At 41.4% G+C, this 26004-nt stretch overlaps 1 protein-coding gene across 6 annotated transcripts in view; it reads left to right on the forward strand.

Annotated features, from left to right (window-relative positions):
• asic1b (acid-sensing (proton-gated) ion channel 1b) overlaps window positions 1-22663 on the forward strand; it is a 198822-nt gene extending 176159 nt beyond the window's left edge. For all 6 annotated transcript variants that reach the window (XM_039798200.1, XM_039798201.1, XM_039798198.1 and 3 more), the window contains 7 exons: window positions 12121-12271; window positions 13217-13273; window positions 13772-13925; window positions 18282-18373; window positions 18698-18777; window positions 19330-19431; window positions 20237-22663. In XM_039798200.1, coding sequence (XP_039654134.1) covers window positions 12121-12271; window positions 13217-13273; window positions 13772-13925; window positions 18282-18373; window positions 18698-18777; window positions 19330-19431; window positions 20237-20332 — 732 coding nt within the window. In that variant the 3' untranslated portion in view covers window positions 20333-22663. The remainder of the gene's footprint in view (window positions 1-12120; window positions 12272-13216; window positions 13274-13771; window positions 13926-18281; window positions 18374-18697; window positions 18778-19329; window positions 19432-20236) is intronic.
• The last annotated feature ends 3341 nt before the right edge of the window (window positions 22664-26004 follow it).

Raw genomic sequence — 26004 nt, forward strand, 5'->3', positions numbered from 1 at the left:
CCCCTCTCTGTGTGTTTAAGGATGTCAAGGCAAATGAGACGCATTCTGAATGTATTTGAAGCTCCACTAAGGCATATTTGTATATGAATTTTGAATCAAATGACTCTGTAATCTGAAAAGGTGGCTCCTGCTGAAACCACTGACATGTATCACCCATCTGTCTGCTCTACACAGATTTTAAACCTTCTGGTCCACACACAGACTACATGATTCATTTTCTTTCTTCCTCCATTACTAACATTTCCAAACATTAACTTGATAATTAAACTGATTATATAAAGTCATGTTACCGCAGAGAATTGAATACTTGTATTTTACTTCAGTATTTCCATTTGATGCTACTTTATGCCTCTAATTCATTTCAGAGACAAATATTGTACTTTTTACTCCACTACATTTGTCTGACAGCTGTAGTTACTTTAAGACTAGGATTTTACATTAAAACATATGATAAGCTTATAAAACACATTGTATTGTTAAATCTTAGGTCCATAGTTCCCAATCATTTAGGTTTGTGAAGTCTTTCAACCAAAGCAGTTCAACCAAAAGTGATTTCCTCTCTAAACCTCTCAGGTTGTTTTATTGAAATAAATAAATAAGAGGTAGAAATTATCTAATATTTAACCAAAATAGCAAAGATTACAAAAAAGTCCAATAAAAAAATAGCAGATCTCTCTTAACCATCTCTGGAACCTTTAGTCAGTGGTCAAGTAATTTATCTTTTGATGAAAAGCAGGATTGGGAACCATTGGACTTCACTAGCTACACCTCAGCTACAACAGTAAAATGCTGCTTACATATTGTTGCATCACTATTACCAATCTAATAATGTACTATAATAATTAGTCATAGGGGACCTTTTTTTTTTTTTTTTTTTTTTGCAGAACGACTAGTTTTACTTTAGATGTTATGAAGTTGGAGAATGGCGGACCCAAAATGCAGAGACGGTAGGCAGTGGAATAGTCTGAAGATTTAATTAACAAGGAAAAATATACAAAGCAAAAGGAGTCCAGGATAAAGCAGGCAAAAAGTAATTATTAAGAAATAATAAAATTAATAAAATTAAATAATAAAAATTAAGATCAAGACAGAAACAGAAAACACAGCAACCAGGATTTCCACCAGATGCGTAACGGCTGTGTAATGGCTCCAAAACGGTGGCGGAGTCATTAGGTTTCCATTAAAGTCAATGTGTGTATTTCCACTGGCTGCAGAACGGCTGCGTTCCGACTGCGTCCCAGCTCTGGCGGTCCGCAGCCCTCCGCAGCAGATACGCAGAGTCGATTTCAACCCGTAGCTCTGCTGTTTGTAAATTACGAGTACTGTCAGTACAGTAGCATGTAAATGCTAAATGCCCTTATACCTGTTGATACTACAACAATGCAAACTTTGCAAATATCATGTAAGACTCGATTTCTCCGTTTCTTTGCACAAAACTCTCCAGAAAGTGCCATTTAATGTTTTTTTTTTTTTTTTTAAATCCCAGGGGGCATACCCCCGGAACCCCCTAGGGAGAACCCCCCCACATAACAAATCACAATTTAAACCCTGAGATTAATGATGCTGAATTGTACGCAGCAAAATTTGGGTTTGCCCCACCAAATCTCACTCCAAGGTTTTGGGAAAAGTTGGCAGCTCTGTGATTAGTGTTTTGAATGTCTATTGTTAAAAAACTCTAAAAGACGTGATCGTTTGATTTCTGGAGGAAGGAGAGGCTGGGGTCGAATTGAAAGATTAAGCAAGAGGTTTAATGAAACAACACGATGAAAACGCCAGTCAAAACACTATCAAACATAAAACATAAAGCACTGCCAGCAGCAGACTGCAAAACATGCTTCCCCTGTCGGGTCACAGTTAACAGCCATGCGACATGACAAAACAATACACTGTAAACAGCGGTCTTCAAAATGCTTCCCCTTGCGGGGTCACAGATTGAAGCCCCGAATCTTTCTCAGGAAAAGAATTATATCCCTTTGGGATTGTGGGTGTTTCCCTTGAATGATAAGTCTCTCAGGTTAAGGACACACCTCTGATTAGATTAACTCCAGGTCACAGACAAAAGTCATTTATCTTGGTAGTGCTGATTATATTCAAGTTTACAGAGTTTGCATTTCCTTTGTTCTAACCCAGACTTGGCACCAGGAGGTTGGAGACTCAGGGGCCGTCCACACGGAAACGTTTTTTTGTGCAAACGCACATGTTTTGCATCGTTTGGGCCGACCGTCCAGACAAATCCTGCAAACGCACTGCCTGAAAACGCACTTTTTTGAAACCAGGTCTCAGGGTGAAAAAATCCGAAAACGGCTCTCGTTTGGCTTCGTATGGATGGTAAATACGGATCCGTATCGATGAGGTCATCGCCACACCCCTCTTTTACACCCTCTCCCACGGCCACTGACGCAAACAACTGTGGTGAAGCTAAGCGAGCATGTCCCATCTCCATGGTCAAACCAGCTCACTTCATCTAAATACTCTGCTCCCTGACCCTTCCCTCTGGATTCTACACAAGATATATTGCTAACGTTATGTAGCCAACGTTAAACATCGCTAAAGCAGCTGACCGCTAAAGCAGCTGACCGCTCCAGCAGCGAAGTAACGTTAACGTTAGCTGCTATGGCTATCTGTTTATAAAGTGGAAGTAGATAACTTATCAACTAGCTAGCTAATCTGTCTGCTTATCAACTCCTTGAACGGATTATAGTAACTTTTACCACGGCTTATTGTAGAAAGGCTACTGCAAGAAAAACGTATAGATTTTTAAAAGGACATCATTCATGGATCATTGATGTTTGTTTGACTGCCGATGTTAGAGCTAGCGAACGTTAGCGCGCTAACGTTAGCTCGCTGCTAGCGTGCTGCAATCATGCAAAATAAAAAGCAATCCAACAGCACATTATACAACGTAAACAAAGACACATTTTCTTGCGGCAGCCTTTATAAAATGAGCAGTGGTGAAAGTTATTATAGTCCACGGATGTATTAAGAGAAAATGATAATCTAGCTAATCATGTTATGATGGGAAGTGGAAGTGACTATGCTCTTCTCCGTTTTTTGGTGAATTTCTGTAGCAGAAACAGCGCTGCCTATAGGCCTGGCATATGAAGTAGCGTATTGAGTCATTTACAAGTGGATTCGTTTGGACGCAACTATTCTTGAAACGAATCCAGGGAAGACGGGTAAAAAAAGATTGTTTTGGTACGTGTGGACGGGGCCTCAAAGAGACGTTTCTCTTCATATGTTAATAGTTGGTTTTAACCTAATCTATCTGCAAGAAACAGGAAGAGAGGGGGAGAGAAATAACCAGCTGTTTTTACCTTAGTAGTTATTCTAGATTCCATTCCTATTTTCATAACCTGACTGTAGCATACAATTTATTATTTAAAACATAAAACATAAGCATGGTTTTAACTTTTTACAACCTAACACTATTTACAACTAAAAACAAATGTACCTAAGCTAGGACAGAGTTACAAAAGCCTGTTGTACTCACTCATTAGACAGCTGGCCATCAGGTCCATTCGGTTTAGGCCGCTTCTTCGAATTTACTTTCGGGACAAAAAAAATAAAAAAGGCTTCCAGAACATCCTTATAGATCAGATGGGGAAACCTCTCTGTATGGGCGAAACAATGTCCGTTATCTGGGGACCCATCCAGACCAGGCTGTATGAGATCCCATTCCTTACAGCACAGGCTTTCTTCCTCGGTGGTCATTGCGATACAGTATCCATATCCACACGAGCACCACCATGTACCCGCATCAAGCGCAACCAGCCACAACTGTAAAATCTCCCGGCTGCGGAGGGGTAGACGGTGAAAGCTCAAGCTCAAATATCTCTTCATTTGGTTGGCGCAATTTGGAAAGGCACAAACTGGAACCATTTTCTCATATTAGTCCTGATCTAACTCCAAGCTCCGTCTGTCAGCTCTGTGAGCTCCTCCCTGCTTCTGCCGACAGTGTCCGCCGTTGCTAGGTTACCTATGCAAATGAGCTGTTGAACTCTTGAACTGCAGCAGCTCTGCTCGCTCCACTGTGGTGTCAGGTTACAGCCTGTTGATACATCCTCATTACTATGGAGAGAACCTCGGCAAATCGTTTTTTTGTGGAAAAAATGCATTTTGGAATATTGGATTGTATGAGATCAGCAATCGATTAGTGTGGACTTCACCGGTAAGTATGAAATCAACAGAGGTATGGATAAACACAACTTTTATGCCTTTCTGTCACATCTACTGCAGTCAAATTCGCTGTGTTCCCTTGGAAGGAATACCTGCACATGGCTAAGCACTTTTAATGGCATTTCGAACTTCTTTAGAGGCTAAAAACACGTTTAAAACTTGCCCCGTTGAAGCCCTGTTTAAGCCTGTTGGGTGCAAAATCTAGAAGGAGGATAACTCGGTGTAGGCGGCACCGTTTGTTTTAGTTTTTCTCGCTACTGACAGTACTCCTAATTTACAAACAACAGAGCGACGGGTTGAAATCGACCGGAATTCTCCTGTAATCTGGCTGTTCACTATCGTCAGGTCACACTGTGTATGTGCCTCAGTGAATGAGCTACCCAGGAGAGTAACATATTTGTCGGCAGCCATTTTCAAGGCTTTTGTTGGACCCTTGGGGGTTTAAATGAGGCGTCCTACATGGTAACCACTGCACTCTCAGTCTCAGCACTATGCTGTGTTTTGAAGGACAACTGCTTTTCTGCCTTCACACAAAGGAGGTTCAAAACATCATTTTGGCTGGGAATCAATCTTGTGTTTCACACAGAAGGCAAAAAGTGTGCTTCAGACATGCACATCAATAATGTGACAATTGTAAGGACAGTTACTCTTTTGGTTGAAAAGGCGGTTTTGATTGGAAATTGAACGCTGCTACATATTTAGCAATCCCACAGTGCATTTGAAGGGACTGCTCATGTTTGCTGAACCTTTGGAGACTCTGGGCCATTGTACAGTTCTGATAGTTACAAATTTGGTGCCTTAAAGGGATACTTCACCGATTTAGCATTCAGCTTTGTATCAGTAGAAACCCGATAGTATTTCTGAATGACCGTGCCTCCCTCCCTCATGTCCCCCTGAGACGAGAGATCTCTGCATTTGGGGCCTGGAAAAAATCTTCCGATGACGTAAAATGACGATTTTTGCGTCATCGGAAGATTTTTGGGCCATAGGCAAGACTACAGCCAGTAGTAGGATCTATCTTCGTATGTTTTCAACACGCCAACAGGGTTGGACTGCAGAGTTTGGCCGAGGTATTCCGAATGAAAACGACTGTCAGCCATCTTGAATCTTCGCTAAACAGGCTCTCGGTTTTCAGCAGAAAACATTTACAACAATTATCTGCATTCAAACTACCGGACGTGTGTACCACCGGGATACATCGGTACAGATCGGAGAATATGCAGGAAACGTTATTACAGACGGAATACCTCGGCACACTACGCGAGCCCGCTTCGCACGGAGACCAGCGGTGGCGCCACGTCGCTCAGCCGGCTAGGGGACATCCTCATCGGCTAGGTGGAAAGCTAACGCTAGCTGTCCACCTGTCCCATCCATCCTGCTTGCAAGTGTCTGCTCATTAAACAACAAGCTGGACTACATCCTCCTTCAACGAAAATCCCAACGCGTGATTTCAGTGACTGCTGTGTTTTTGTTGTTGTGGAAACATGCCTGAACAACACGTGTACCGGAACCGGGACTATCCAGCTACCAGGCTGCTCGCGCCGCCCGTGGAGGTGGGCTGTGTTAAACGGACTGGTGTAGAAATAAAATCCAATTAGCTACTGCTAACTGCTGGTGGAGTGTCCGCTCATTTAGACCACAAACTGGACTACATCCAACTTCAACGAAACTCCCAACGCTGAGTTGAGAGACTGCTGTGTTTTTGTTGTTGTGGAAACCTGCCTGAATAGTGTACTGGACTGTCCAGCTAACCAGCCTGCTAGCCCTCCGAGCTAGAGATGCTCTGTCGCCAGGTAAAAGAGGTGGGCTGTGTTAACACCGAGTGGCGCAGAAATGTGGTGATTTGTATCCATTTAACTGCTAACTGCTGGTGGAGTTTGTGACTGTTAAATGCCGACCATTCTACATTGCACGCTAATTCACGGCTGTGTTTATGCTCTGTGTTTACAGCCCACCAACGCGTAATGCTAGTATCGTTAGCTGAACTTTACGGAGCCTATAAAGTGTGTGTACTAAATGTAGCCTGTTTCGTATGTCGTTTTTATATAATGTCGTTGAGTCACGATGAAACGTTGTTTCATGTATATGGTTGAAATAAAACACGCTTGAGTTGAGTTGAATGCCTCGGTCTGTCTGTGAAGCGGTAGGCGTGGCTTGGGAGTGGACTCAAAGCAACGAAGCAGGTGCATTCTGGGATTTGGTGTTTTTCATCCATATAAGACCAAAACACATTTTCTGGCTTTTCTCGGCCTAGAAGGCACCAATTTAAAAAAAAATTTCACATTTCTACTACATAAGTGACCCAATTTAAAGATATATTCAGCTTTCCAGCGGTGAAATATTCCTTTAACAAAAATAACATTTCCCCAGTCATCTTGTGGAAGTCTGTTTGGCTCAGTGAAACAAAGTGAATGTAGGTTATTTTTAAACTGTATATAATTCTGGTATGATGGCAAGCATACAGCCAGACAAATCATATACTCCATAGCCCCTAATATGCTACAAAACCATGCATAATGAATGGTGGCGAGAAAGGGATGGATTTGGGAGTGATCTCAGTCCTTCCACGTCCACACTACCAGTGAGTGTTCCAGTGTCGGCGGGCTGCAGCAGGATTTTGCATGCTGCCAATGTCGCGTCTGCAGGAAACTGTCCCTCTTTGTTTTTCTCGATTTCTCACTAGCTCCGTCACTTTTTTCCTCTACAACAGTTATTACAATTCCTCTAATACGATCCCTCTCTCTTTAATATGATCCCCTGTCTCGCTCTCTCTCTCTCTATATATTTATTTATTTAATTGGCTGGCAGGCTCACTCTTCATTAATCTAATGCAGTTTGCTCACATTCATTTAACTGCCTGTTTCTGCAGTCCTGTAGTGTAAAACTGTCGGGCTCTTTTCTGCCAGCCAAACTGTCACTCACCATGATCCCACAAAAGAAAAATCTACAATTTCTCCCTACTTAAAAGCAAAAAGAACAGAATGTTTGTTCCCCCTTTCTCCTCTGTTTCTGTCTGCAGAGTCTTGCTGACTCTTGGCTTTCCTCTTATTTTCTACCTCTCACCCTTTTGTTTGCGCTCTCTCACTTAGTTGAGAAAGGGGGAATTGAGATCACAATATTAACATGATTTGTTTTCTTCGTCATGGTCGTTAAACAGCATGCTAACATGTCCTGAAATCTCTTACGCCAGTTTCACTTTTGTTGTCCACACTTTTGCAGAAGTTTAACCAATAGGAAGTAATGTTACCACAAGGTGGTTTAGGATGGCTGAGTAGAACTTTTGAAGATGCAGAGAAATTGAAATAGCAGAACTCTCAGCATAAGAGAGCCATTACCCAGTCACATAGCTCTTCCAATAGGTCTAGCCTACGTGATGAGGTAAATAAATACACAAGCACCTTTTACGATTACTGATTATTTTTATGTTCTCTTTGACTTTGTGAAACGTCCTTGATGTGAAAATAGGCAAAGGAATCATGATAATCGCCTGATTAGATTTTAGTCTGAGCTATCTGGTTTACTTGAGTGATCGGTACAGTATGTGTATGTGTGTGTGAACTCTGTATGTGCATGTTGAACATCGTCTTGGGTTATTAGTAACCAAATCCAGTGCGCGACACACGCGGCTGCCTCTTACACCTCACTACAAATTGTAAAAAGCAGGCCCCTAAATCATAACAGTGGCCTTTAATTTATTGCTGTGTGAGCACTCAGTGATGCACTGTTTGAATCGATGAGACGGAAACACACAGGGGCTGTTTTATAGCTTTGCACTTTATTTAATGCATCAAAGTTTGTCCTTTTTTAAGACAGCTGAAATCTAAATGAATATTGCTAATATTTTCATATATGTACATTTCAAAAAGCACTCTGTCTGAGTGATTTCAGTTTACGTTTTCTACATGTATACTATGGTACAACCTTAAGTATGAACAAGATTTATTGGGACTTGTTTTGGAGTTGGATGTATATATTTTTTCATTTGTCCTACTTTATATGTCCCAATTTTTCTGTCTATTGGTTACATTTGTTCCTATCATTTTGATTTTATAATGTTTAGATGCCCTGATGATAGAGGCCAGGGAGTAGTAGCGCCTATAGGGTTGTGATCTCTCCAGTGGTCAAGTAATATGCTCATCATTATCTCATCTTAATTAGGGCCCGAGCGCCGACAGCGGCGAAGGCCCTATTGAAACTGAAGGAATTATTCTTTCTTTCTTTCTTTCTTTCTTCTATTATTTTCCCGTCAAATGAATTGGCTTTTTGAGGGGCTTAATATATTCAAAAACTCACCAAATTTGGCGGTCGCATCAAGTCTGGTGAAAATTTTACGTATTTTAAGGGTTTCGGGAATAGCGCCAAAAATGGCTTCGCTAGCGGCCCCTACAAAGTTAAGAAAATTGAGCCCCTCCAGTGCGTTTAACGTAGACTCACGAAACTTGGTACACCTATGTAACATGTCCAGATGTACAACAAACGTCATTAGAGCCATACCCTAAACCCAACAGGAAGTCCGCCATTTTGATTTCAAAGTTCGAAATTAGTGCGATTTTGGCCATTTCCACATGTCGTACTTTAACGAACTCCTCCTAGAGATTTCATCCGATGGACTTCAAACTTGGTCTGTACCATCCCAACACCTTAACGATGAAAAGTTATTAAAAGAAAAACTTTTGTCACGACGGGGGGGGGTGGCGTGGCGGCCATTTTGAGTGTTTAGCGATGACCAAAGAAGTTGTTGTAACTTGAGTGTACGTTGTCGTATCTGCCCGAAATTTGTCAGGATGGACAAGGGTCCAGGCCTGAGGACACATACAGGCCAAAATTGACTTTTGGTCATAGCGCCCCCCTCTGGCCACAGGAAATCTGCCTTATATGACAAACATCATCCGATTTACATGAAACTTATAATATGTGGTCTACATGTGATACTGAGCCAGCCCCTATAATATGACCACGCCCACTTACTCAGGCCACGCCCCTTTCATAACATTTGAACCGTCTAAGGTAGAGTCTTGTGTGAGGTGTCATTGAACTCAGCAGAGACTTCATTTTTAATTGGTGATGGTTTGACCCGCCCCTATTGTTAAGCCCCGCCCCCTTTCATACAATTTGAACCGTTTAAGGTATACCCTTGTGTGAGGTATCAATGAACTCAGCAGAGACTTCCTACTTCATTGGTGATGGTTTGGCCCGCCCCCTATGTTGAAGCCACGCCCTTTTTAATAAATGCTGACCCATCTAAGGTAGAGTCTTGTGTGAGGTATCATTGAACTCAGCAGAGACTTCCTTCTTCATTGGTGATGGTTTGACCTGCCCCCTATGCATTAGCCACAACCCTTTTCACAGCTAATCAACCGTATGACGTAGTCTTGTGTGAGGTATCGTCGAACTCGGCGGGGAGTTCCCTTTTCATTGGTGACAATTTGCGGCATTTGAGTGCCGCGCAAATGCACGGTCGCAAGGAGCGGCGTCCGCCGGTAACCACGACGCGCACAGAGGCGCGAGGGCCCGTCCATCGCTGCTCGCAGCTTTAATTCATGGTTATTTCTTTTTCTTTTTAAGTGTTATGACTGTACTGGTTTTCTGACCTAGACTTATATTAGTTTTTGTTGATGATTAATTGGTTTTCTGTTTACATGCTTATGTTTAAATGGCCCTTTATATGCCTTATTCCATGTTACCATGTGCTATTTTATAAAAAAGAAAGACAACTAAACACATCTGTACCTGCAAAGAGGAGAGACTCAGAGACACCATTCACACAAAGGGACAAGACACAACACATGCTGAGAGAAAGAATTGAATTAAAGACAACACATGATGTAATAGTAGTTATGATCATTTATTACAGTTTTGAGTATCCAATGAACCCATGTGTTTGAACTGTGGGAGGAAACTGCCAAGAAGTAAGCCACTGTGCTGCCTACACATATATAAAGTGATGAGATGTGTAATGATGAGTGCGAGACCGGTCTTGTCGTCTCATTCCGTCCACAGGGCCAGGCAGGTGGGAACTGTCATTGAAATCAGTTGGATCAGCAAGAGAACAAGTCTTTCACTCTGAAACACAGAAAAACCGACAAGTTTTTACAAACAAGAAAGCTGTATGAACATGGCAGTAAAACCACTGGCATATGTCTGAGCAGTTAAAAAAAGAGTGAAATAATAATACATAAAAGAAAAATAAATAATTAGAGTTTTAAGCTGCAACTGTATTTCAAACTGCATTTGCAAACACACAACAGTCATGCCAGGATAAAATACATGAATAGATTTAAGTTAAAAAGTTGCATTAAGGATTAGGGTAGAAAACCCCTTTTCCCTTATAGGCACACTCATAATTCAAAGTTCCACAAAACAAATTCCAATCCTGCTCCTAAACTTAGCAAAGTACATACAGTGCAAACAGACAGACAAACCAGCACCACACACACAAACAGAACAGTCCCAGGTGTAATAGCAGTTCTTTTTCAGTGGCCATTTGGTGTTATGGAGTTAACAGCTTTTGGATAGAAGCTGTTTTTTAACCTGTTTGATTTGGATTTGATGGACTTGAATCTCCTACCAGAGGGCAGTGGAGAGAACAGAGAGTGACCAGGGTGTGTAATGTCTTTGAAGATACAACAGGCTTTATTCTGCAGTCTACTTTGTGAGCCATAGAGTAACCTATTAGGCAACATGTGCTAACTGTTATAGAAAAAACTGTAAAATAAAAAGGGTAACAGCTGCATGTGGTGGGGCACCGGCAAGCAGAAAGTTTGTAAGGCAGCCTATATGGCACTGCATCATGTTTTCTCAGTTTAACGGCACCCATTAGTGCACTGCATCTTGATTTCTTTACTGAAAGGCCACCCTAGCAAGCACTTCATCATGTTGTATCTGCCATCGGGGCATCCAAGAGTGCACTTTTGCTGCAATTGGTTTTTTTTTAGAACATAGGGGAAACGAGGGCGGTCGCCCCTCTGCACCCCTCCCCTGAGACCACCAGTGGGCACAAGCTTCAAGATTCAAAGGTTTTATTTCTCACATGAAGAGCTGAAACAACCACTCAATGAATTTATTAGTCGATCACATTCATTGTTTTAAGTGATATCAAAATTCACTTGCATCAGCTTCTCAAATGTGAACATTTGCTTGGTTAGAACTTGGTTTTATTAGTCTTATTGGTTTAGAGTTAACTAAATACCTCTGAGGTTTCGACGGGGAACGGAAAAATAATAATTAGAAAAATAAATATAAAAATTCTAAATATCTGTAAAAGTTTATATTAGTGCGCTGTATAAATGGTTGTGTGAGCGTACCAAAAACTGTAATACACACTGTGCATGGCACCGCAAAGGATTCACAGAAGACCATGTGTTAGACATTGAGGATATACAGAGGTCAGAGGATGGGAGGGAGGAAGAACAGAGATGTCTAAAAGTCTATATAAAGTGGATATTTTATTGCACATATTGCACGAGTGATAGAAAATGCACATTTGCGTATCAGAAGGAATATGGCAACACACATTGTACAAAAGCCCGTTTGTGCTTCCCTAGATGACTAGTTTGAACGTCTGGGAGCGCACGGACATGTGCAGCAAAGCTTTTTAGAGTGTAGACTTCAACATCACAGCTCTACTGCACAGCTGATACCATTCAGTTCCTGCATGGAGAGTGGGCAGTACAATGGAAGCACCGGAGACACTGGGAATAGAAGACGCGTAGGAGAGAAGCTCCCACAATAAGCACCACAATACACATGTATTCGCCATGGAGTAAGAACGAGATTCATTTTCTGTGCCAAATAAATTAAATGTGTAACGGCTTCTAATATAGATATATTGACAGAAAGTACAAGGTATAAAGATTGCATTAACAGAGCACAAGAGAGGATGTTCAACAGACAATATGCTCTATAACTAAAGTGGTTCTGCACTGTTGCTTCTGTCTCTGTCAGCTGACGTACCTGCCTCCACCGTGGGGGGACTGCAAGGCCACACCGATGGACTCAGACTTCTTCAACACTTACAGCATCACGGCCTGCCGGATCGACTGTGAGACACGATACCTGGTAGAGAACTGCAACTGCAGGATGGTCCACATGCCTGGTAGGAACCAGAAGGGCATCTCATTGCTGGATACAAAAGCTGTATATCTACATTTAAATCCTAAAGATCTAGATGTTGCAGTGCCTGTTGATGTTGTTGGAAGTGCTTTCATTTGAAATCGTGTTGACAAAAGCTATTCTTAAGGAACAAACAGCTATTTGCCAGCGACTGCAGATGCATCAGATACTTTCACACTCCAGCGATTCGGAAAACTCAACTATTTTCACTTTGTGTTTGTGCAGTGATTACAGCTGGCATTTGCTGTCTAGCTTCTACATGTAATCACAGTGTGTAATCTCAGAAGGCAAATTGAAAAGGAGTTTGGCACAGAGGAAACATTCGAATTTGGCCTCTGTTAACCTGCACTCACCTGTCCAATAATTGTTAATGTCTCTCTCTTCAATCAGGGTCACTTTCAGCTCTGTGTTTGCACATCCAGAGAGAGCCAGACAATCAGTCTGTGTTGTAATCAGGATTAGCTGCTATCTTATAGTGATTGTGCAGTTGATTAATTTGGGTCTCCAGAGAACTCTCCAGCTAAAATCCTCTGCTCCTATTCATCTCTGCTATCGCGCTGTCATGAGAGAGTCATGAAAATGTATGAAGCAAAATGCAGTGAATAATTGCAATTGGGAAATTATTTCCTCTACATATAAGACATGTCTTTTTTCCTGAGGGAGAGGGATGGCTCAACTGTCACTAGAGACAAAGATGGAGAGGGTGACACAGACTGAAAGTGATGACGATAGGCAGCGAAAGTACAAAAGTTAATCACATTTGTGAGGAATATGCTGTCGTAATAAGGACGGTAATGACAGTCTGAGGCAAAATTATTTATAAGCCCAGATCTTGTCGTCCTTTGTGCTTCTTTGAAAACCCTATTGTTCCCTTTCTCCCTTGTTTTGTTCACATTGAGAACATTGTGTTTCTCCTTCCTGTCCTTAGGAGATGCCCCATACTGCACCCCGGAGCAGTACAAGGAGTGTGCAGATCCTGCCTTGGGTAAGCAGAACCCAGTGTGTGTTTGTGCGTGCGTGTGTTTGTGCGTGTACTATTTTCAATGTGTATGTCCCACTGTTCAGAGCCCCCGCTGATAACAGAATATAGTGTGCCTTAAGCCTGATGGTGGCCATTCTCAAAGAGTAAACCTCAGGCCTGGCGCTGAGGCTCTCTTTTTCACACTCCCCTTTCTCTCCATCAACTGATACCTCTCAGGCCTTTCATGTCTGTTGCTTGTTGTCAATTTCTGGCTTTTTCACGTGTTGGCCTCTGGCTGCCGCTTTCTTGCTGACTCTTTCACCGTGTGTCTTGTATGTTTTATATTTCTTAAAAGGGTCCCTTCGGTGTCGGTGTCTCCTTGCGGCATCTTTTCACAAGTTTGATGCCTTTCACTCTGCTGGCATAATGTTTGTCATCTTGGGCTAACAATAAATCTATCTGCCCTAGTGTCTTCTCTGTTTCAGTCTCTTCACTTCTCTTTCTGCCTAATCTATTTTTCAGACTTTCTTGTTGAGAGAGACAATGACTACTGCGTGTGCGAGACACCGTGCAACATGACACGCTACGGTAAAGAAATGTCCTTTGTCAAGATACCCAGCAAAGCATCAGCCAAGTACCTCGCCAAGAAATTCAACAAGACAGAGCAGTACATATCGTAAGTCACATTCTTATGTCTTACTGTATTTATCCAGTGATGAGCACAAGATGTCTCCTACGTCACTGTAAATTCCATTCTAAGGGTATGTGGGTGTTGGATGTTTCCGGTTTTCACCACACACTTCTTTAAGTTGCATATCTGATGACGATTGTCTTCCAAACTAGTTATTATGTTACTATATCATTTTTATACGTGTCTTAAACTCATATTTAAGGTGAGCACAGAGACCCTTCCGCAAATGAGCCTGAAAACTCTTAAAAAAAAAAAAAAAAGACTGCACATTTTTGGGTTGAGGGAGACTTTAAGGGCCCTATCTTGCACTCAGCGCAGTTGCCTTTGTACACCGACGCATGTATCATTCCTATTTTGCACCCCACGCACAGCGGACTTTTCCCTCCACAGACGCACGTCGGTAAATTAGGGAATGTATTTGCGCTCCCGGGGGCGGTTCAGCGAAAAGAGGAGGCGTGTTCCGGCACAAAAGTTACGTGGTGCTATTTTGCAGTTTCAGAAAACAATTCCGCCACTGACCAGGAAAAACCTGGTCTAAAGTCAGTGGCGCGTTATTCAGATGCTATTTTAGGGAATGCTTGGCCATAATGTAGCGTGTGCACAACGCGCATACACTTCTCTCATCTACAGCAGATCCCATTTTTGAAAACCATACATAATTAAAAAGAAAAATATTAATGAAAATGCGCTTCAGGTGTTTGGATAGGTCAGGAGGCATTTTACAGTACAGTCCTCAAAAAGTTGCAGCATTCTTTGTGGCTTGTTGTGTTTTACACATTTCCATGAATCATGGATGTGACATAAATGAGGAAATATTAGAGGACTTAAGGAGACGTGATGTTGAACTACGGTGGGATTGGACACTCCGGCGAATCTGGTGAATCTGTAGTACCGCGTCGCTTCTCGTGGAGCGGGTGGATGGAGATGGAGTGGGGGGAGGAGGAAGGGGCACAACAGGAGCAGGTGGTGCGTTTGGAGACCCACGCTCCATGGCTGCAGCAATCCTCTCCAGACTTGAGGAGATGCGCCCGAGAGGCCGCAGCAACATCGCCACCCGCTCAGGACAGGCATTTATCACTTTGCCGCATCCCGGACAGCTCCCGCTGGCGTGTGGCAGGCAAATCCGCCGTCATAATAGCAATCCGCCACGGAACAAGCACGCCTGCTCTTAAAGGGAATGTGAGATGACGCTCTGATTGGTTATTTTCACGTTACGCCCAAACCACAACTAGCTACTTCAGACCAACCCATTTAAGATATAGGAATAATAGGAACAGCGCCCGAGATCCGCCCACAAAGCTACTTGCGTTTTGCGTTTCACACTTGCGTTTTAGATCGTTAAAATAGGGCCCTAAGTGTTATATATTGCCTTTTTCAGTGATGGGTGATAATTAAAGAATTCAACCATCTTCTAATTAACCCGAGAGGAAATTTGTCTTGATCACAGTGCTACAGTCTGTTGCTTCACATAAAATATCACAAGAACACTAGAAGGACACTTGGAGAGACTTCCACTAATGCATGCCCTATCTCGCAGTGTTAATGCAGTATGACATAAAAACCAAAAATAAACTAAACTGGCCATTCTCCAACCATGTATTTAAAACCACGAAACACACGCAGAATTTATTTTTAAACCAAACAAAAATGAAAACTAAAAACTAATTGAAAATGCAATACTATTACTGTAACCTTGATCCGCCACGAAATGCGTAATGCATTCACTTGAGAAAAAATTATCTGCCCTGTTTTTTTCTGAATTAATGAGATAATTATCTCGGAAATATACGGTACATTTTCATAGATAGAACTATGAGAGCGCTAAATAAATTTTGAATTTATCAGTGATTCTCTGTCAAATCAGCAGAGGGATTCATGTAGAAGCAACTGTAACAATGACAGACAAATAGAACATGTCACTTATTAGTCTGAGTCTGTTTTAACTTTTTCTTGAATCCGCTGGAACGGGAACCTCAGCACCAAGGCCAAAAAGGCGCTATCCAGGATAGTGAAAGTGAGCAGCAGGATCTTGGGGGTACAGTAGAGTATGCTACCTTTACCTGTTTAGCAGACAGGAGCAAGGCTGATGCTATCCTGTCCGACAGCGCCCACCCCCTACACTCTGAATTTCAGATTTTGCCTTCTGGCTGAACAAGGTTCACATTCCCCCCTGTTAAGAGTGACAGGTACAAGCACTCCTTCTTCCCCTTGCTGCACTGGAAATCTCTTGATACAAGGTTGCATCATACATAAGTGTTATATAAAATATAATTAAAATGTTTAGCAACTTGCTAACAGTAGATGCTGCACAATAACTGCTGTAACATGTTAACTTGGATTCTTTTCACGGAGGTGAGGAAATTGAATAAAGAGCTTACATCAGAGCTTGGCTTGATTAATCATCCAAGTATGGACTGTTTCTTTGCCAAATCTAATAAAAAGATCAAAAGCTGTTCAAGGAATGAGGAGAGGGTGCAATAATAGTTGAATCTTTCATCTATCATTCCGGGCAGAGCTGTTGAGGACAAGATAATTACACCATATGTAGTCAAAGTGCTGCAAAAACCTTTCACTTCTCACTGCTGAAAGTTTTATTTAATTCCCTGCGGATAGCTGTGAGTCCATCTAGTTCATGCTTTCTGGCCATATTTCCAAGCAATGTCAGTCTAATCAGCATTAGCTGGGAGTGGTCTGGTATCTGGGCTACACAGTGACAGTGGATTGTCTTTCTACTGGGGAACCACTAACACAGAGAGAGAGAGAGAGAGAGAGCTTTGTTGGCTGTTTGACCACAGCTTTGATCAGATATATTGCAGGTTACTCACTGAGAACAACTGACAAGCAAGCATTCAAACTGCAGACTAGCACCTCAAAACAGGTGGGCCTACAAATCAGGAGATACACCCAGAAAAAGAAGAATAAGAAAAAACCTAGATCATCTGAGGGCTTGTTTTGACCTGATATTAAAATCCAATCTGAGTGATCTGATCTACAAGTGGACAGCTCTAGGTAAGTGGGTTCCCACCTGGCAGTAGTATGTGTCTCCAAATGCGTCCTGAGTGACGACTTGTGATCGGATCTCACTTCCCCGCTCTTTATGCAAATAAACACGTACATCATTTCTGTTTCCATACAGGCTGGTTGTATGTGAGTGTGTGCATAAATGTCAGTTGTTACTCTCACATAAATCATACATTACAAATGTGCGATGACTAACGTTAATGACAAAATACTGCCCACAGTCTGTCTGTCTGTTTAAAAGCTCTGTCTGAGCTTTTAAATAACAATATAAAGGAAACAGCGGCACATCACCAACAGTATGATAATAACATCCAAAACAGATGATTCACTCTCAGTGGTTACTGTGACATGAGAAATACTTTAAATTAGTACGTAGTTCTGCTCACAGTTGAGATGGTCCTTATGTGTCTGAGGACACTTACGTGTACACACTGCTATAAGAATGTGGCCACACGTTGCCCAGACCACCTCCGTATGTGGATACGTCCTGAGTGCATTTTCACTTGTAAATTAGAGCTGTCCAATTGTGATCCAATCACTCAGGTCGGATTTTAATTACCAGGTCAAAACAGGGCTTGACAGGGCTGTGGGTGTATGTCAGAAAAAAAGGTTGTGAACCACTGACCTAGATATTACCTCCCTGGGCGAGGAATTAAGTGTATGATGGCTGTTTTTCATGGTGTTTACTAAGGATATTTTATGTGCTTTTAATAACGTTTTTGCAGTCAAACTGCAGGACCTGGAGTATATCTCCCCTCCCACACACTCATTCTGTAATAGTATATCTCCATCTCTACATTATCAGCTGTAATTTGCATTTTAACTTAGCCCTCGGCTTTACCAGAGTATCCTTTAAGACTGACAGATCATCACTTGTCTTGACTAAAATTTAAAGAGAAACTACAAATTTGAGTTATGGTTTTGATCTCAACTCCAGTGGGTGTGAAGTCTGATTCGGCCCACGGAGAGGATATTCAAGAATCAAAATAATAGTCTGCTTGGCTGCTGGGCCTTTAAAATCATCCTCACTATTTTTCTTTCTGCTGAAGTCCTGCGTTTTAGAAATGAATACAGCATGAAATCAAACAGCTGTCATTATTTCCCATGTTTTGCTCAATGACCAGACCCACCAAGGGGAAATTAGCTACTGACGGCAGGATATTTGCTCAACTCGATGCATCTGCTCTGTTATCTGCAGGAAGTGGCAGACTCACCAATCATCTTCTCCGCCTGAGGACACTGATAAAAAAAGTGTATGAAAATAAACTGAAACATTTGTATATGTGACTTAAGACTGTGTGCTTTTCTCTCTGTTTACAGTGATAACATTATGGTTCTGGATATCTTCTTTGAAGCGCTGAACTACGAAACCATTGAACAAAAGAAAGCCTACGAATTGGCAGGCCTTCTGGGTAAGTAACTGGCTGTCACGTATTTTCATGGGGATTGATAATATGCAGTATGCAACATGACGGATGCCTTTTATCCAAAGTGACAGTAACGCAAGCGCTTGCATTTTTATAATAGGTGTTCAGGTCCCACAAGACACAGAAGTGTTTCTTTAATCATGGCTTTTCAGCTACTTTTTTCTTTTACACATCTATGTTTTCTGTCACATTTCTCACCTTTAAGACCTTAATAGAGATGAAAAGTACGTTTCAAAGCTGTTTCATGTGAATGAAGAGCGATGGCGTTCCTCTCTGCGTTAAAGGTACAATTTGTGCTTGTCTTTTCAGGTGATATTGGAGGTCAGATGGGTCTCTTCATCGGAGCCAGCATCCTCACTATTCTTGAACTCTTTGACTATCTATATGAGGTAAAATATCTCCCATCAGCATCGGGAGCCTCTCACTCACATTCAGTGCAATGTATTGTTTATGGAAAAGTGTACTGCTCCAGTATTATTGAAATTACCTGCTCACAAATTGGAGTTATTCACACAATTTTACCATCTGCACAAGGACGTGTTTTAGCGAGCATGACGAACACTGTGTCCCTCACAACCCTGCAGCCCATCTCTGTGCAACACACACACACACACACACACACACACACACACACACACACAGCTCAGCTCAAGCAACTCTGAATACATTAACATTTTGGATGTATTATATTTTAGATTAGTCAGGATGTCTCTGTCCGTTCTCATTAGAGCAACTCTGTGTTGCATGCTTCCTCCTGCTCATGTGCAGGTTTGAGGAGGAAGCATATTTATAGATGCATAAAATCAATCTCTATTGAATGTCACTTTGCCTGATCCTTCAAACACCAAAGCGTGTGGGCTTGAACTATGAAAAGACATTTTTTTTGAATATTGTGTTTTGATCCCATAAGGTTGGTAATAGGTGTCCTCGCCTATTTTCAGGTGATCAAGTATAAGCTGTGCCGATGCATGAGGAAGAAACACAAAGGCCGCAACAACAATGACCGGGGAGCTGTGCTGAGCCTGGATGATGTGAAACGCCATGTCAGTAGGCTGCTGCTATGTACTTTCACTGGGTCAGACTGCATTTCTTTGACAGTGGCACACTCTCTTCTTTGTCTTCACTGGTCTCAGCTGCAGCCAGAGTGAAGGAGGACATAACGGTAACAGTGGTGGTGGTGGGGAAGAGTCAAGGAGTTGGTGAAGACATAGAGATGGAGGAAGCTAGGAAGGGAAAGACTTGAGAGACAGGAAAGGGAGTGAAACGGTGATTGGGATGAGACGGAGAGAAAATTGAGAGAGAGAGAGAGAGAGCGAGAAGTAGGAGAGAGAGAGAGAGAGAGAGAAGTAGGAGAGTGGAAAGTGGCTTGAATTTAATCTAAGCTGGTGGAAGGGACCAGAAGGGACAGGCCGAAATTAGAGCTTTGGAGGTGTGACAGCTCACTTATCTCCAAGTGTAAATGAAGCCAGTTCACTTTAATTGTAAGTCAGAGCCCTAGCTGAGAAAAAAAGGGAAAGATGTGCTCCTCCTCTGATCTGCCATCCTGTCTGACTTAGTAGTCTTTCCAACCATTTTCAGTATTTTCTGAAAATCTTTTTTTTTTAACTCCATTGTTTCTTAGGATCCTTTTTTTCTCTCTTGCCTAGCTTGTTGCCCATGTCTTGTTTTTCTGGGAGTTTCTGACTTTAAGGTTTTCTCCAATGCATGTTGTTTTCTGGTTGTACACTGGGTGCAATGACTCCTCCTATGCACATTTGCCTCCCCTCTATCTCAGTGCTTCCTCTCTTCTTCTCTATTTTATCTTACTTGCCTTTTTTTATTTCCTCTCTCTCCCCAATTCTCTCTCAGGCTCCTTGCGAGAACCTGCGTACACCATCAACATACCCTGGCAACATGCTACCTCATCACCCGGGCCAGGGCAACTTTGAAGACTTCACTTGCTGAGCAGATACCCATATGAAGCATCAAAGTGCGTGTTATGCAACCAAAGCCAACCATACAACAAGAACTATCCGGCACAGGGAGTGTGAGGAACTGATACAAAGTCTAACAGAGGCACTTTTTACATACAAAAGGAGTAAAACGGACAAATCAAATACGACAAAGAACTGTCACCCGAGGCCAAGTTGGGAGGATATCCCAAATATAAAAAAATATCTGTCGATTTTCCAGAGAACATTTTATGCAGCAATCTTCTATCTCTGTGTTTTCCTCTGGAATACTGCCGCAAAGGATGCTCATGAAGGAACCTTGCCAACACGGACCTCTCTTTCAAAAGACAAAAAATTTAATGTAAAAATAAATAAGGGAACATGTACAGCTATCTCACCATAGACAGCAGATCATAAAAAGAGCCCCCATGCCTTTACACAGCAACACACGATAGTTTCCCACAACACTGGCCTGGTAGTGGGACAAATATTCATACTGCTTACTCCTCTGTACATGTAGCAACATCTGTAACTGTTGCAACGTTTCATAAAACAGCAGCTGGACTCTGTGTAGTTTGTACGAGAATGTATCTATGTTCACGATTGAGTGTAGTCGGGTGTGCAGGGAAATGTTCGGGGCTTGTGGTTACAGTGGTAGTGCTAGAGGTGCATCATCTACCATTTAAAATGTACTGGTGATGATTTCAGGTCTACTCATGTAAATGCATGCTTGTATTTGTCCAGTGCATGTTTTTCATTTCATCTCTAATTTTTTCTTTTATATATTTATATATATAAATATTATAATTACCAAGTTTGCCTATATGATATACAGGAAAAGGAAGATGATACATCCTATATATTTGTGTGTGCGTGTACTTGTTGACTGTGCCGTGAATGAATGACCTGCACCTAATTTCATTTCTCATCCATTAGTTTTTTAATTTTCACATGTGCCCGACGAGTCGAGGAGTTTTCATTCAACTTCATTAAACTCTTGTCTCGACTGCAGGATGATTTGAGGTGATTTCTTTTCTCGGGGAATTAATCGCGTTTCGTGGGGCTGTTAAACAAACGTTCTGTATCTGTGTTCTAGTTGCAAAAGTCTTATCAAAGCACAATACCGCCAGTATGTAGAGGTGATGTAAAAGACAACGTACTATTCTTGATATATTGTCATATTATTAATATCGTGTTGATCCGACTGTTTTTCAGTTGTTTTTTTCTTTCATATAAAACATACTCGATATAGCCTGATAATCCTGTCTCCATCGTCCAGGTAATAGGCTGGTCTATTTAGTTATCAAAGCATAAATAAAATGTAAATATCATTTTGGAAAGTGTGTTTCTTCTGAGGTTTTATTCTTATCAGTGAATTCCCTCTCTGAAACCTTTATTTGTTTGGTTGAGGTAAACAGAGGGAAAGCAATGTATTTTTCAACTCCAGATACTGTACAAATGTTTTTAATCACAAGTAGCTCTCAGAAAATCTGATTAAGCATTCTGTGCTTCATCTAAGGCATTTTGCTATCTCCATTTCTCTAATCAACATTTTAAGTTGTGTTTTGCTTCATACAACATTTTCTTGGAATTAAATCAGCATTAAGGGTTTGGGGGCAGGAGCCTGGTATTAAACTAGATATTACTTATCTACTTCAACCTTTCATTTGTGCTGCAGTTAAACAGCTGCAAGCCACAACATTGCTCTTTAAAGCCCCATACTCTTGGAATGTAATTATAGTTTCTGCTGTTGTATGGCAAAAGGATAGATGAGAAATATCCTGCACAGCCAATACAAGTTTTATCAAGATTTTATCAGCCAGCAGCCACACATTCTGGACGGCTTCTCTCGTATTCTTCTGTACATCTGGTGCTCCCAGCTGCCACACTTGTATTAGAAAAGCAGCTTGGTGATGCATGACTTTGTGAATATTAGAGCCCAGTTAAGCGCCCTCAAACATGGTCTGCCTTGAAATCGTGGTTGTTGCTCGGACGGCTGCACATCAGTCCACTTTTACCAGACACTAAGGGTTATTCTAGGACTGGGAGTTTACTTAGTTATGTTTTAATGATTTCTTTTAGTGGGGAAACCAAACATCAACATTGTTCATCCAATGTGAGTGTGCATTCATTTTTTATTATTCAGAGGAGAAACCTCAGCTGGTAACCATGCATTAATATACAAGTGTTAAAGCTCCCGGGAACCAGCTCTAACATCTGAGGAAGTTTTTCCCTGTTTTGAAAGTCTGAAACATGATGTTGCCCCCTTATAGTTTTATCATTTTCTGTTGTACCTGCCAAGAAGACAAATTAATCAAAAAATAAAAGATGATGCTGTTCATTTCCTGCTGGTATATGTGTCTTTGTCTGAGCGACAGTCTTGCGACTCAGAAGATTTCAGGGGAGAGTCAGAATACAGGAGAGCTGCCTGCCAGTGACAGAAATCCTGCAGAAGATGCTTGCTGCATCCTGATAAGGCTCTGGGGCAAAGCAGGTTGGGGTGTGTGTGAGGTGGCAAAACCAGTGGGTTTTCAGACAAATCTCTCCAAAAATTGTGGATTAGGAAAGATTTCCTGCAGTCTTTTGGTCTTAACTCAGCTTCACGTTTTGTTAGCAGAGACATAATCTCGGCCACCCTGTTTCTCCTCTCTGAATGACATTAAATCATTGCCCTTATATAGCTCCCCGATATGAAGACCAGAGATGACTGCTCCCTTCCTTGCTCTCACCTTGCTGGTTGACACACGGCCAACCTGAGGACAGTACCCCAAACTGCCTGCTTTCCTATAATGGCTGTAACACTCTCAGCTAATCACCCCCAGGCAGCTGTATGTGATGCTAAGGTCTAGTGCAGGGAACTTCTAATGTGTGTTGTGATATTTTAATGGGACTTGTCGTGCACATGTTTTAACCCACATCTGCCAGTTTAATCATGCCTTCTGCTGTCACTGAACACCCGAGATCTTTTTATCCTCCTAATCCTATTATCACATCTTATTATCTACATCAACATGGAGATTATGCTCTTGTTTTACAGTTTCTTAATGTGGTCACAGTGTTTTGTCATTTTGAACAACTACATAAACACATAGTAAATATCACTGGGTCAAAATTAGTCCAGATTTGTATACTGACAATACAATATACTGAAGCACCAATGTAATAATGGGTTAACTTTACCCAGTACCACCAAAGAGTTGTTTTGACCAAGTGTTAGTGTTATTTTTGGTAAGGTTTTATATTAAGGTCTTTTTAATAAGCAGTAGTTGATAGGTAATAAGGACCTTATAACTCCTTATATGATGCTTATTAACATTATTATTGTGTTAATGCTGTATGAGTGTTAATAATAGCATCAAACACATTTATTGTTAGATTAAAACACATTTAATGTATAAGCACTTATAAGAAACACATTATTATGCATTTATTAGCAGTTAATTTGCATTAAGCTTTTTGCAGCTACCTGATCTAAAGCGAGGACAATGCCTTGTTAGGGTTAATAAATCCTTTATTATGCGCTTTTTAACAGAAATATTGCACATTTTACTCCACTACATTTATATAACTGCTCTAGTTACTAGTTCCTTTGCAGATTTATATTATTATTAGAAAATATAATCAACAAATGACTACTCAGCAGCATATAAAGTAGTATAGATCCGTGGCCGGGTTGGTTCAGTGGTAGGCGCACATATATTTAGAGGTTTATGCCTCGACGCAGAGGTCCAGGGTTCGACTCCGACCTGTGACGATTTCCTGCATGTCTTCCCCCTCTCTCTCCCCTTTCCTGTCCATTAAAGGCGGAAAAGCCAAAAAAATTATCTTAAAAAATATATAATAATTATAATCCAACAAAATATGTCTTCCAAAATAGGCCATTCTTCATTATGCAGTACTTACTTTAGGTACTTTAATTATATTTTGATATAAATATAGTTTGTATCGTATAGTAAGTTTTGTACTTTTTGAATGCAGGACCTTTGATTGTAACAGAGTACACACTGTCGTATACTTTTACTTTAGTAAAAATTCTGAATATTTCATCCACCACTACCCAACAGTACTTTAAAAAATAATACTCAAAACAACCAATTGTCTGGATTTTCTATTCACGTGTACTGGGTAAAGTAGTATTGACCCAAAATATGTGATTTTTTGTTGTGTTTAGTGTGTGTACACAGAAATGAATTGAAGCTTCAGCTTGTCTCTGTGCTCTCACTCCTGCCAGCATGTCAGATGGGTCACGTTTCTGGTATAAATTTATCCTGTCAGATGTCTCAGTGCAATTAGGATGCTCAGCCGTTTGTCATAGATAAGGCCGCAGCCCGGCTCCTCCGGGCTCCACTTTACATTCTGCTCGTTAAGAGGATTGATAATTACAGCACAGTCAAGTTTCTCAGCACTGAGAGATGCTGTGTTATATTTCAGACTTGAGTCCGCCTGGTTTGTCCCTTCAAAGTATAAACCCTTATTGTTTAATATCCAGGCTGTCAGGGGGCTTGTAGAGGATAAACCTAATCACCTGCCATCTCACACACACAGGATTTAAAATCCTCTCTGGAGATTTGAAGCACAATGGAGCAAATCTGATACTTTTTGGTCTCATGAATGAGGATTTTACATCACCTTGTTCCAAAAAAAAAAACATAATGTATCCCCCCTCCTCCCTTGTATGCACCCACACAAGCACGCTCTGATCAAACGCAAGCAGACGCAAACAGATGGCATGCCATGTTTGTACTGTTGTAGCCCATGCTAATTGGGGGGAAGTGTAATGACATCAAAGTTTGGAAACAATAAAGTATTTGAGTCTGTGGCTGCTTACAGGACGCCAGCCGCTGCACTCTAAACTTGTTTACTTGTTAATTTAGAAACTACTTCAGAGGTTCAACATCCTCTCTCCAGATGAAACATAATTATGGTATGCACTCAAAGAAGGTCAACTAAAACTTTTTGTTCACTTAAACAGCCATCCAGTATGGCGGTTCTGTGGTTGTGATATATATCAGCTAATAATCAAGAAGGGAGCTGATTTACTAATTTATGAACCCCTGCTGTGATTATATATATATACAGTACAGGCCAAAAGTTTGGACACACCTGCAGCTGCAGGTTTGATAGGTCGAGTTGCAGCAAGAAAGCCATTGCTAAGACGTCAGAATAAGAAAAAGAGGCTTGCCTGGGCCAAGAAACATCGTCAATGGACTACTGAAGACTGGAAGAAGGTGCTATGGACTGATGAATCAAAATGAAATCTTCGGTTCATCACGCAGGATTTTTGTACGCTGTCGAGTAGGCGAAAGGATGGTTCCTCAGAGTGTGACATCAACTGTCAAACATGGAGGAAGCGTGATGGTCTGGGGCTGTTTTGCTGGATCCAGGGTCGGTGATTTGTACAGAGTGAAAGGCACCCTGAACCAAAACGGCTACCACAGCATTTTGCAGCACCATGCAGTACCAGTGTTGGGCAAGTTACTTCCAAAATGTAATACATTATAGATTACTAGTTACTGTCATTTGAGAGTAATTATTTATATTACAATATTACTGTCTCTGAATTGTAATGCGTTACACTACTTTTGCGTTACTTTTGAGTTACTTTCACCAAAATAACAGCGGAAGTTTGACTTGGCAGCTAGCTTGTGAATTTCACCACTGGATCAATAAAGTCTCATCTTTATC

This window comes from Perca fluviatilis, chromosome 4, assembly GCF_010015445.1.
Source record: "Perca fluviatilis chromosome 4, GENO_Pfluv_1.0, whole genome shotgun sequence".
Classification (NCBI taxonomy): domain Eukaryota; kingdom Metazoa; phylum Chordata; class Actinopteri; order Perciformes; family Percidae; genus Perca; species Perca fluviatilis.